At 32.4% G+C, this 13,734-nt stretch overlaps 1 protein-coding gene across 4 annotated transcripts in view; it reads right to left on the bottom strand.

The window, feature by feature from the left end:
* NBEA (neurobeachin) overlaps nucleotides 1–13,734 on the bottom strand; it is a 470,259-nt gene that overhangs the window by 324,339 nt on the left and 132,186 nt on the right. For all 4 annotated transcript variants that reach the window (XM_050332434.1, XM_050332435.1, XM_050332438.1 and 1 more), the window contains exons 14-22: nucleotides 9,451–9,530; nucleotides 8,605–8,667; nucleotides 8,399–8,496; nucleotides 7,287–7,379; nucleotides 4,249–4,357; nucleotides 2,680–2,761; nucleotides 2,345–2,468; nucleotides 1,825–2,017; nucleotides 527–1,549 (exon numbers count right to left, since the gene is read on the bottom strand). In XM_050332434.1, coding sequence (XP_050188391.1) covers nucleotides 527–1,549; nucleotides 1,825–2,017; nucleotides 2,345–2,468; nucleotides 2,680–2,761; nucleotides 4,249–4,357; nucleotides 7,287–7,379; nucleotides 8,399–8,496; nucleotides 8,605–8,667; nucleotides 9,451–9,530 — 1,865 coding nt within the window. The remainder of the gene's footprint in view (nucleotides 1–526; nucleotides 1,550–1,824; nucleotides 2,018–2,344; nucleotides 2,469–2,679; nucleotides 2,762–4,248; nucleotides 4,358–7,286; nucleotides 7,380–8,398; nucleotides 8,497–8,604; nucleotides 8,668–9,450; nucleotides 9,531–13,734) is intronic.

The following is a 13,734-nucleotide window of genomic DNA, read 5'->3' as shown; positions in this document are numbered from 1 at the left end:
TCACATGACATGTACTTTGAGTGTACTTGAGTGTATGCCTGAAACTCTTTTCTTCTGACAATTTGGTAGACACTACGCAGTACTGGGCAGAGCAATTTTTGCAATTTATTCTTTAGTATTCTTCTTTAGTACTTCTTCTGTAGTTGCAGTAAGTCTGCTTAACTTGAAAATCCTAGGAGATAAATACTGGCATACATACCAGACATATAGTCAGTTAGTAAAATCTTGATGGTAGTTTATTCTACCACCTGATAGCATCCTTAAAAACAATCTTTGATTGTGTGTGATGTTCTCTGAACAATAAATAATAATAAATAATATTAAATATTTTCTATACAGACATGAAAGACTTCAGAATCCTCATACATTATGGCATTTTCAAAGCAAATAATCCTGGAAGATGGACACTTTTCATATAATTGAAGAAATAACACTTCAAACATCTCTCAGCTCTCATACTATTAATTTACCATGCATTAATGAATGGCGATTACATCAGACATATACATGGCTACTTGAAATTTACCTGGGTTGTGGTAGTTGTCTGGATCTTCCTTATCTCCTTTCCTGCTTCCTTACCATCATCAGATCTTTCTGTATCTGATATTATACTTCCTGCATCAACACTAGGTACAGTTTTACTACCAGAAGACTCTGTCTCAAGAGTTGTGGCAGTCACTTCAGCATATTCTAATCCTTTAGATGATGAAGACAACTCCCTCTCAGAAATGCTACTCATTCCATCTGAAGTTGTGTGAATCTTGAACTCCTTGTCCTCTATTATACTTGAAGCACAAGTTATATCTACACTACCCGTCATATGTGCAAGCAATCCCAAATCATCATTTACACCAAGATGCATCTGTGTCTCTTGAACATTTGGAATAGAAATGTGATTACTTGAAAGTTCAGGTAGAAGTTTCTCCTCTTGACTAGGTATTTTATCAAAGAGAAATGAGGTATTGTTAGTAGAAGGTTCATCTTTCTCATCAGCCAGAGTTATTAATGGACCATTATCTTTTTCCTCATTCTTCTTAATAATACCCACACTTCCATGAACATTGTTTTGGAGCTTCTCAACAGCTGCACTATATACATTATCTAGAAGAGATTCGACTTCTACAAGTGCACCATTTTCTCCAGTTACCAGTGTCTCTGGTGATAAATCCATATCATCAAGTTTTACTTCAGTAGCTTCTACTTTTTCAGCTTTTATATCAACTAAAAGATCATGAACTTCCACATGCACTCCTCCTCCCCCGGGTCTCTCAGCAGTTCCAAGCACATCATCTGACACCTTTGAAGCCATGAGCAGGTCCCTTGTATCCGTACTGACAGGGTAATCCGTTTCACTTTCTGGACTTTGACTTTGTGAAAGATCTTCTATCTCTCGAATTTCCATTCCACCTTTTGCTCCAGTCGTCTGAGAGGAAAGACCTGAGATGGTGCTCACATTCCCCTTCTTCCCCTTTTTTATGTTTTCTTCTTCTTGCCTTTGATACTCTTCATACATTTTTGCTAAATATTCCTTGTGAGCCTCATATGTGACCTTAAAAAGAAAAGAACATATTATGTAGCTGAATATACACTACATGAACTTGAACAAAAATTAACAAGAATCTTAACGACACGTTACATACAGCTTACAAAGTATTTAAAAAAAAATGCCATCTTGACATGAATAGTGAGAGCCACCAGATGGCACTAAATCACTTTACATCTCATCTTACTATACTGCTAGTCCCTTCGGGGCAGTTACCAGTATTAAAAAAAAAAACAAAAAAAACACACAAAAAACAAAAACATCCACAAGTCACTTCTTACCTTGGAATGAGCTATAGAAAGAGTATCCACCCACACTCTCCAGCCTCCCCATTCATATTTTATTGCATGATACAAGAGAATACGGAAAATGTTGTAAACCATCTCTGTGATCTTCTGCTCTTCAGAGTTCTTAGGGTTAATGTATCCCAGAGAAAACATCCAGTCCTGCCACACTGAACACTGAAGTAAACATCTAAAGTGAAATAATTAGGTCAAAATATATCCAAACAAAGCTTCTTTATTTTAACATTATGATGGTTAAGATGGGAGGAACATCTTTGAACATCAATCCAATGTAGAAATAAACTTAAGAATACTTCAGTATGAATAAAATTTTAAATTATATTCTAAACAGAAGGATCCAGTATTAGCTGCTGGAATAAGAAAAGCTACCACAAACGTATTAAGTTTATTTTAGATAAATTTCATTTATTAAAGAGTATACAACTCTACAAAGAGTACAACAGATTGCTACTATCCAGAAATCAAAGATGAGAAAATACTATTTGCAGTGACATACCTTCTGTTTTCACGGCTATTACTAAAGAGTTTTATCATATCAGACAAGAACAATCGTCGAACTTCCATCAGCTCAGCACTTGGCGTGGAGTTTTTTAACAGCGTTGCCACCACCTTAAGAATCACTTTGAAAGAATAAATTAGTTACATAAAGAACTGCAACAATGTTTAAAAAACCAAAATAGTTGCTGTCAGCAACTAAGTAGTAACAGAAAGCCATATGTATTTAAGATACATGAAGGAATTGTTCTCACTTTCTGAATCAAATTATTTCAAAAAAACCCACAACCTCTAGGTGATACATTTAACATAAAAAACACAATATATTGTCCTTACTTGGATTCTGAATTTTCACTGTTGAATCTGGCTCTGGATGTGGTTTATGAACAACTTGTGTGCATACTTGTTCTGTCAAGATCTAAAACAGAATATTAACTTACTTTTACTATTATTAATTAAACACTACAGCACTTCTTTGTTAATTTTTAAATTTGTTAAGAGCATTTACCAAGGCCCCACTGTAACTTCATATAAAAAAGTTAGGTAAAATATTTTAGTACTTGAAGAATAGAATAAAGCAATTCCTGTACTCAAGGATCAAGATTTTCATGGTTTACAGTGTCTGGTTAACTAACCCTTTAGTTAGTTGACTACCTATGCAATTATGATATTTTATAGATATTTCATTCATATTTCTCATAGTGTTATGCATTCACAGTTTAAAAATTTGTTCATAAGCTCCATACATCAAAAATTATTCTCATGGATTTCATACACAGCCAAACCAAATAATTCTTATAAGTGGGTTTACTTTTCTCCACATAGTAAAGAGGAAGAGTCAGAGACAGCATTCCATTCAATGAGATACATATTTTCTGAGAATACCAATCACAGAAGCTATCAGAAAACTGAATGCAGGATACAGACTGTGAAACCCAAGTGGCCAAACCATACAAGGTAAGCTTAGATATGTGCAATAAAAAAGAACTTGATGTCTAAGGTATTGGCTAACAGATGATGTCTAGGTTTTTACAACAATAGGAGAACATTTTCTACATCAATCAGACTTAGAAACCTAAAGACCAAGCCCTCCTTTAGTCTTCTGTGTCTTTTCTGGAAGCAATCCTGAGCATCTATCCATTATATCTATTTCTGACTGAAAAAAATTAAAAACCCTTTTTGTCCATAAGATTTTAAGAAATTGCAAGAGATGCTATTCTAAGTCACAATTTTAGAAATAACTGAGGATTGAAATTTATGATTGAAATTTATGCATTTGTAGGCATGAAGACACAGGTTTCAACCAACTTGATGTTGTCAATATTTTGCTTTAACAAAATTGCTCATCACCAAAACTTAAGTTTCTACAAGAACCTGGTAGAACAGCTGAATGTCTTGAGGTCATACTCACTCACCTGAAGCAGATTCTGCTACATAAAAGTGGCTGTCTTCACTTATCATTTGACATAGTTAAAAAGTAAAAAATTTTGTAAAATTGAAGGGATAGGTATGAAAAAGATAAAAAAAAAAAAAAAAAAAAGGAATATAGGGAAAGAGGCATCTCTGACTCCGGCACTTTCCTTTTCAATGGAAACAAACTCCTCCAAACAATGGAGAAGTAAGAGCAATTGGAGAGCTGCAGTAATTTTTTGGGGAGGGGGAAGTAATGAACATCTTAAGTAACAGGGTCTCTTCCATCACAAGTGGAAAGTTTTACAGAGCTTATGCAAAAATTTTGACATTGTTAATATAAACAGCTAAAACAGGGCAAAATACATTTTGAACAAAGAAATCCTTTCTTAAAATTTCTAACATTTTCTCAAAAGTCTTGAGAACCTTGTAAAGCGCAGATATTTTAAAGTCATGTTTTTTACAATAGAGATGAAAATCTCTAATAATCTGTACCTCATAAAGCGTGTTGTATGTCGTAACAGTCACTGTATTTGTATGCAGCATCAACCTTTCTCCAAGAAGTGTGAAAAGACTGTGAGTATGCATGATTTCAACCTTTCGCCTGTAAAAGAAAACAAAAACATTAGGCAAATGCCAAGCCTGCTGAACCTTTTAAGTGAATGCAAAATAAAACCCAAGTATTTTATTGTTGTCCTAAAAAGCTCCCAAACTTGTTATTCTGTAAATATGAGGAAACATAATTTACAGTATTGCCCAATATGAACACAATTGTAGCAATATACAAAGGTTCTCAGACAGTAATATTGTATTTAAGATGGGTTTTTGTATAAAATAAATCTCACAGCTTTCTCTACCCTCCATGATTTTCATGGTGGAAAAAGACAAAGTAATCCCTTTCTATCTTACTAAGGCTAAGAAAGTTCAAGATGTTCACAGGTTGGCTAAAATGTGATCCTGAAAAGTTATGAAATTCCACGTGATTGAAGTGAATTTCATATCTGGTATCAGAAACTACTCTAATCTTAAAAAAGTGGAGAACAGCTCAGATCACTGAATTCCATCTGTCTCCAAACCCTACCCGTCTAAATTTGGATATAGCATCATATATAAACAGAGTACTTCTCATACTTTGTATCATTAAATTTACCAACTACTATAATGAATATGAAATAAAAAGCATAATCCAAAATAATTAAAATCTATATTAAAACAGAAGAAAAATATTACATAATATAAGGTACAGTAAAGTTTCTGAAAATTTTAAGCATTCAAAAGCTAAGAAACTGTCTTTTCATGATTAGCAATGAAAATATCACAGGTTTAAATTACATAGATTTGTTCTAGAACTTTTGAAATTAATATATTATATTATAATTTTCAAATAACCACAAAAGAGAGTGGCAATAACTTACACCAGTGTGTACTCTTCTGTGCACAGAAGGGAGTTCATGAGTTACTTATGAGAAAACGTACATGTATTGAATCCTGTATGCTATGATTTAGCAGATGAAAGAGGACTTCCATTGGAAAGTTTAAATGTGTAGATAAAAACCAAAAGTAAATATTGGACTACAATTTCAAGTAGTGACATAGAAAGAATCAAATATAGAAGAGAAGGAAGAGAACAAGATTTTGTCAACTCTTAAGGTTAGACAAATTAGCCTGTCATCACAGATAACAAAGAAAAATCAATTAAGTTATTCAGGGCCTCATCTAACACTTTCCTGGTCACTTCTCTTGAGAATCAATTACTTCCACTGTACAGCTTCATCTGTGATGCATATATATAAACTACAGAAATGGTAATTGGTTTTGTACCTGCACATTTGCTATAATATTGAATCAGTTAAGATTTCATAAATCATGTAATATCTCTTCATGCAATTCTGCTTTAGTGTATTAAAATATAATGCCTGCTTCCTGTACTGTGAAAAAGAAATATAAGTACTTTATAATTTAATGTAGTTTATAATTTTATAATTGCTTAGAATTTCCTGTCATTGACTTCAGTTTTACAAAATCCTGCGTATGCACATACATGCATGTTCACAAATAGGCACACCTTACAAGCACTAGCTGTAAGGTATGAGATGGGGGAGGAATCTTGCTGAAATATACACAAAATATGCACATTTGCAGATGTTCAGAAATCTGAACATTTAAAAAACCTTTGGAAGTTAAACAGAATATTCAAGTGGGTTTCAACTACTCTAATTAGATGAAAAAATAAATTTAAATTTAAACTAATTACATATGTTCAGTCAACAATGGAAACTACATTGATATATCCATAATTGCAAGTAGGTGCTAAGGAATGGGAAGTGAAATTTCAGCTTCCGAAAAGTCTCTGTTTTCTTTTTCTGTAATGTTCCACTGACATACTCTGCTACTTGATTTTCTGGATAAACAATAAATATAGTAAACAAATGTACTTATCTGGACACAACTAGGCTCTGACAAGTCAAACCTTCATCTGGTGTATCTTACTTAATCCAACTCCTATTAATGTGAATGATTTTTAGTAAGTAATGTTTGAAAAGCCCTCGGAGATTCTTGAGTGGACTATCAATTTGCTTTATTAATTCCCAGAACACTATTTGACTGGCTGGGTCCAAAAAGAGAAATCCCATTTAGGAGCATATTCTCAGCTAACTATCTCTCAATTACACAGTCATACTTTATCGATCTTTCTGAGAAAAGCATGTCTAGCAGTACCACACTCTGGCTGGACTCCTACCCTCTTTCCCTTCCAAGGAGGCTTACATGATGAAGTCTGTGAAGCACAGCATTCCAATGAAACGCTGTTTTGGGCTAATCCCAGCAGGAAGCTTAACACCACATGTAGATGGGGAAAAGTGAGCAATAGTAGGCTACACAGCACTTCATGCTTGTTAATGCTTTCTTGATTCCATGTTATGAAAGATGAGACTAAATACACCTATTTCATGACATCTGATCTTTTTAAATTGATTATTTGTTGCTGCCACGTCTTCTATGTATTTCTTGCACAGAGGTATGTCCTTAACTCCTTTTTTAAATACCACTTGCTTGATTTGCTTCTTTTCCTTCTGAAACTTTCCCATGTCAATAATATGTTCTGCGATTTAATTTTTTCCATCCTTTTAAAGCTATTTTTAAAAGTACTGCCCTGAAAATTTTACTGCAATGACACTGATAATTCCAGAAACAAATTTTTGATCACAATCATATGTTTCCTATTAACCTTATCTGAACATGCAATATACAGTTATAAAATGTATTTTTAGAAAATGTTTTTTCATTGTTTCAAGACTTGAGTTTCAGCATATCTTACTTGGCAATTAACCTATCATTTCAAACATCATAGTAATAGCAGATTAAGTGGAAAAATCCAAATGTATAAAGGTAACAGTGTGCAAATTATTAATCAGAAAACCTAACAATTTCAAGTGATTTCTAAAGACTGTCAAAGAATATACAGTAATCATGACAAAAAGACAAGAATTGTGACCTTAAATACACCAATATAAAAATTTTAAAACCATACTTACTTATGACCCAAGTGTTTAAGAAAATATCCCAGGACCTTCAAAGCCTGCACCCATATACTTTCACTCTTGGAAGCCAGTAACTTATAAATTACTCTGAAAAAGAAATTCAATATGGTTATTACCAAACATTACATATATAGATTATATTTCACTAAACAGGGGATTTTATTAAGAAATAAAATGATAAAAATAGCAGTTTACACAAAATGGAAGGATACTGAAACAATCAAGCACAACATAAGATTATGAATTCTTGAGGTTGAGGACATGAGGTCTTTTGGTTCAGTTGAATATTTTATAACAGCAAGTGACATCTCATACTTCTCTCTTGGAACAATCAAACAAAAGTCTGAACAGTTGTAGCTTAAGACAAGAGAAGCAGACTAGAACACATAAGGTTATATCCTGGAGTTTCTAAGAGTACTTGGATGGTAGTGAAAATCTTGGATTTTTACACTCTCTGTTTTTAAATCCCATTGTGTTGTGTGGGGTTTTTTCCCTTGTTTCAAGTCCCTTGCATTTTCCAAAGTATTTTCAGAATAGCACAAAATAAAATTCCATAGTAAATATTAATTTATTACATGAAAATTATTTGTCCCTGAAAAAGATTTGTATTATCAAATTAGGTATAAATAAACAACCAAAAAAACCCCTGCTTCTCTGGGAATTATCAGTTATTAATTTCACTGTCAAACAGATAAACATCTGAATTCCACTCTTTTCAAAGAAAATTTGAGTGGTCAGGGCAGAATTTATCTTTTCCTCTTCTTCTCCCCAGAAAATGTAAACATACCAAGAAAGAATATTCAGAATTATTCTGAGATAGATACTTGGCTTTTTGATGCATTTTGTTAATTATATATTCTATTTGAGATTATGAAGCAAGTACAACAATACATTTATCTTGAAATATCATAATGATAATCAAGTGGAAAGTCTTGTTTCCTTCAACCTATTGTAACCACTCATTTTCTCAAAAAAAAAAAAGTCTAAGTTAATAAAAGTGAAGTTTGAAAGATCAGCAAGTGTGATATTTATCTGAAAAAGAAGCAAACTGGAGAGCGATGATAGCAGAACTACTTTTAATGTATTTTCTGACTTCACAGTCTTACCGTATCCCATTCCTCTGATCAAAGGCAGGTATCATGGATGCTGGATGTTCGGACATTAGTGCCACTAGCAGCTGCAGCACATCATGAATGTTTTCATCCTGTATGACAAGCATCAATGTTATTCTACAAACTAACCTCGATAGTAAACTTCTCATAGTGCTGGTACAATTGGTAACAGTAAAAGATAAGTAATTATAGAAATGTACCTCATGCATTGTTAGTAAGTAATTTAATATGCTCTGCAGTTCATCTTCTTTAACTCCTCGATCCTAAAAGAAAAAAGGAGGGACATCATTCAGAGAAAATAGACTCTAAGTTTGGGCAAGTAAAATTTGGACCAAATCAAATAACCTTACAGCTTTCCTATTCAAATTTAAAAGACTAAATTCTCACAATCATTCCACTGCTTTTCCTTATCACACTGGCAATTCAAAACAGTATGAGGTCAGTCCTCTATTCCTGATAGAAATGATTCTTACAGTGTGCGCCCTCAGATACAACAAACTATTAGTATCACTTCTCCAATTTTGGAGACAAAACAGAAAAAAAAAAAACCAGAAAAGGCCAAGCCAGAAAATACTGGTTTTTAGTCTAGTCTCAAATGGAAGATTATATCTCAAAGACTGGTGTTCAGCTGTAACAGAGAGAAAGATTCCTACACCATTTCAACCAGTGGTAGAAGCAACAAGAAGGTTAAAGCAACAACTAACTTAACAACTGCTGTTACTTTTTTCATTTGACCAATTTAATAAATCTAATATAATCTAATTAATTTAATTAAAATTTAATAATTAATATTTTAAATAGATTTTAATGTATTGACTATAAACATATTAATAATTTTAAAATATATATGGCAGTTTGGTGAGGTAATAAGAAATGTTGTATAGACTTACCACCTTTATGTTGATTAGAAGTAAGTGCATTAACATTAAAAGTGACCAAAACCAGATACAACATCTGACAGGTATTCCCTATTTTATACTGTGAAAGATTCTATTACAAGTACATAACACATCTGAATGTTTTCCCTCTGGAATAGATTATATTACCTTCAATATAAGTTGTTTCAAGAACAGAAGCATAAATGCCCTTAGTGATATGATTTCTTTCTGGGAAGGTCGAGGACCATCTGGAAGAAGCAAAATATAGCACTTTTAAATATAAACTAATTCCTTTAATGACTGCAGCTTCTTAAGGAAATCACAATTCCCACAGCAGATTTAGTGGTCTACTCTTATATAAAAGTTCACATTTGCAAATTGTATCATTTATAACCTTTCAGAATCACATTTTTCAACAGCAATATAGTTAAGTATAAGTGATATTCCATCTGGAAAAAAAAAGAAACTCATATTCAATTTTACTTAGTTTTTTTAAAGACACACAAAGATAAAAGATTGGACTAAGATGATAGTAACAGATAGATAGCAATATGTGATAACAACTTGGAAAGGCTAAGCCACTATGCTAAATACCATCTGAATGAAAACCAACAAAGATAGGATTATTTATTATTTAATTACTGTTTATTAATCTTTGTGACCATTAATGCATATGGATAATTCAGTGTCAGTGTCACTCAGAAACTGATAATCAGCACAGCTAAAGACTAAAACCAAGCCCAAATCAAAACAACTACAAAGATGATGCTTTTAAGATCTGATACAGCAACCAGAAGTTCCTAACAGAAAACAGTAACATTCCTGTTAATTGGCAAAGAGAAAGGATGTCTCCTTTATCCCACACCAGGATGAGTCATTAAAGCATTTCCTGCTTTTAGATTCTTTATGTATGTATTTATCACAGATAGCCCTTGATTTGCGTCAGATTTTTTTAAATATGCACTCATAACAAGAGTTAGCCAGCTTTATCCCGACAAAAATAAATGAAAAAAAAAAAACATTACCCAAATCTTCCCTGTAGCATAGAACAATTATAGAGGCATAAACCAGAAGTAATTAAGAAGGAATAAGTAAACATATTCACAGAGTTAAGTACAGTCAGTACTGGGGGAAAAAAAACCTCAACAAACAAACAACAAAACTGATTGGGAGCTTTGAATAACAAAAAGAATGATTTCTAATTCTGTCTCTGGAAATAAAACATTGTGTTATCCCTTCAACAAGCAACCAAATGCAACATTCTTCCATCTGTTTTGATTTTTCTTATTATGTGAAAAACATGATTTTTCTACTCCTTATATTAATACGACATGATACAGATAGCAGAATTTGATCTCCACATATACATAAACAAAATCATATCTTATGTGGGTCACAGAAGGACCTATTTTTCTTACTGCTGTAAAGCTAATGAGAACTCAGTTCCACTTTAAACCAACTCTTGAAATAACTCTGTGCAACTCTTTCTATCCACAAAAACTATAGTTGATTTCTCCTTATAATAGTTTTCATAATTCCCACTCCTACAGGAAGCACTAGTAGAGAAACAGAAGTGCTTGGCCATTCAGGTCAAGAGTTAACTACTCTACACAGTAGTCTGGAACTTAAATGCACATTTCTCTCATACAACACAGATTCCCCAGGGAAGTGGTCACAGAGTTAGACTGGATGATCCTGACGGATTTCTTCCAACTCTGCATATTCTATGATCTATGAACAATGAAGCTGCAAGTATTTTTCATACAGTGCACCACAACAGGGTCCAAAATTGCAGTTTAGTACAATACATTTTTGACACTTGTTAACACTGAGAATCCTAACTTATTTTCTCTTAGGAAGAAAACTCCACAATATTTACTTTACTTTTCTGTTACTGCCTTTATTTTATGCCTCCTCACTGATGGCTCATCAGTATTTCCAGAAAATGCCATGCAGTTGGTAAGTAATTCCAGTAAAGATTTGTCAAGGTATAAATATCCTGCTGGGTTCTAATGAATTTTTTCTTAAATTTGCAGAAATAGAACACCAAATTAATTCAGAAACATGGAGGATTTTTTTAGAGTGCAAAAATATTTAAATTTTCTTAAGAAAAGCTAATAAAGAAATTAAACTATCCAATAGTTAGTAGACACCCAAAGATGAAAATAAAAAAGTGTGTTTAAATTTTTCTCTGTTGCTTTGAAATTAAAATATATGTATTTTGCTCCTTCAGAAAGACAATTACAGTTTGGTTCATCTTTAAATATCAGTCTGGAGTATATTTTGAAAAGACAAAACATCAAAGAAGACGACTGATAGCAGAATGCTAAGATGTCTCTGGCAGCTTGAAGTATCATTGAAATGCACCATCTACCAACAGCAGGATAGAGTTAACTATCTCCTCACTTATCCTCTTATTCATTTCCCAAATACACAAAAATAAATAATTCAGAAAGAAGTTATATATTTTAGGTAATTTTCACTCCATTGCCTCTTCGCTGTGTGCTTAGATACTGCAACTGCTAGTTGACCCTATTTATCCTTATTCTGTATGATTTAACAAAATATTAAAGTCATGCATGTGGCAAATCAAGAGAATAGCTATAACTATAGTTCAAGTTTAAAAAATAAATAATAAAATTCAGATATTCTTTCTTGTGGAAATTGGTTTAACTTTTCATGCTCTTTTTAAAATTTAAAATAAGTAACACCAAAAGAAAAGTATAACTTGTCACTTTAAACAGATAACTCATCTCCACTATGTGGATCTATACCTAAAATGTAAAACCTACTAAGCATAATTATTGAGCAAGGTGATAGGTTTACATTTTGAGACAGTGTTTCTAATACTTCAGAAGGAAAAAAAAAGACCAATATGAATTCAGTATTCTGAATCCAGGAAGATATACCTGCATGAAAGAGGAAACCAATAACAAAAGAGAAGATATAAATCCAAATTTTAAATAAGTATTTGAGCCTATTAAATAATTCAAAGTATTTATACCTCCCATTTTGTAAGCTTAATACTAGGATTTGTCCGAGTATTAAGGGGGAAACTCATTTTTAAAAGAAAACTGCACTAGCCAAATGGGAAACTTCAATATTGAGCCACTTTGGACTTAAAATAAGGGATATAAAACTGTCAGTACAGAAAACTCACGAACTTTGTGCTTTATTAAGACAAGGAAAGACATTAAAACCTGAAGCAGAGCAACTATCTGCAAGTAATAGTAAATCAAACTACTAATATTAAAAAGTGTTTAAGTATCTCCACATAAAAAAAGGACATGGCTATAAGAAAACATCACACTACTAAAATATCTGCATGAATAAGGTTATTTTCTAATATGACAGTAAATTATATGAAGGCACTATAGCACATGAAGTCAAATTTTGGATATTGGCAAGATTTCCACTGAAGTCTTCTTCAGATATGAAAAGTCTCATGTCAATTAAGCTTAGAGTTTCAGCTGCCATTTACTGGCATGATGACATTTTTCTGTTTCATATAGTAAAATTGCTGTTCATAGACAATGGGTCTTCCATTTTGAGATATCAAATGTTACTTAAAGTGCAGCAAATCTAACATTCTCCTAATTGTGTTTTTACAGTGTAAGTTTCTTCCTTTAACAAATTACTTTTTTATACATTATTCTACATTTTAACAAATTTTAAACTTGCTGGTTACATGTGGAGAAGTGGCTGCATGCAGACTAATAAAAATCAACACAAAACCAAAATCCTGGAAGAGTTAACTTTTTTTGAAATACTAGATTGGTGCATTTTGTGAAGAAAAGCAATGTAGTATGCTGGTGATTAAACATTTTGAAAAGTTTTCAGAACATTTATCAATAGAGAATTAATACTGTGGATTTGATAAAAATCTAATATGAAATTAAGTTAATGTGAAATTAAATTTAGTAACTGGTCATCTCAACAATTGTTATATTTCCACAATCATTTGCTTGCAAACCACCGCAGTTATTACAGCTATAGAAGTCAGAAGCATAACTTATTTGTGAAACAATAGTTAAAAAAATCCTAGTGCTGATTTGCATGGAGAAAATTCCATAGCTTGTCTGGGTTTGCACATCTATTGTAATGTTATTGGTCTTTCTCTCTGATACAATGACATTCTTCAACTCAAGAAAAGCCATTTTTACAAATAGAAAAGAGAATACTACAAAACACTTCTTTAGAGTTATATGAATTACAGGGGACTTTGTGTAGTCTAAGAAACAGGGAGGAAAGAAGAGGATAAGGAACAAGGAAGAAAGCAAATATTAACCTTTAAAAAGTCATATTTATTTATAAATCTAACTAAAGAAAAAAAATGAGAAAATTCAGATATCGTGGATAATAACACATTTTTTGAAAACACACATGTTCTCACAGTTTATCAAACACCTTCCTAACTACTGTATGAAGGCCTTAAAAATTGTGATATTTGTT

Source organism: Myiozetetes cayanensis, unplaced genomic scaffold (genome assembly GCF_022539395.1).
Source record: "Myiozetetes cayanensis isolate MyiCay16 unplaced genomic scaffold, myiCay2020 scf5-8, whole genome shotgun sequence".
NCBI lineage: Eukaryota > Metazoa > Chordata > Aves > Passeriformes > Tyrannidae > Myiozetetes > Myiozetetes cayanensis.
Note: the sequence above shows the minus strand (reverse complement) of the source record. Positions and strands in the feature narration are given on the sequence as shown.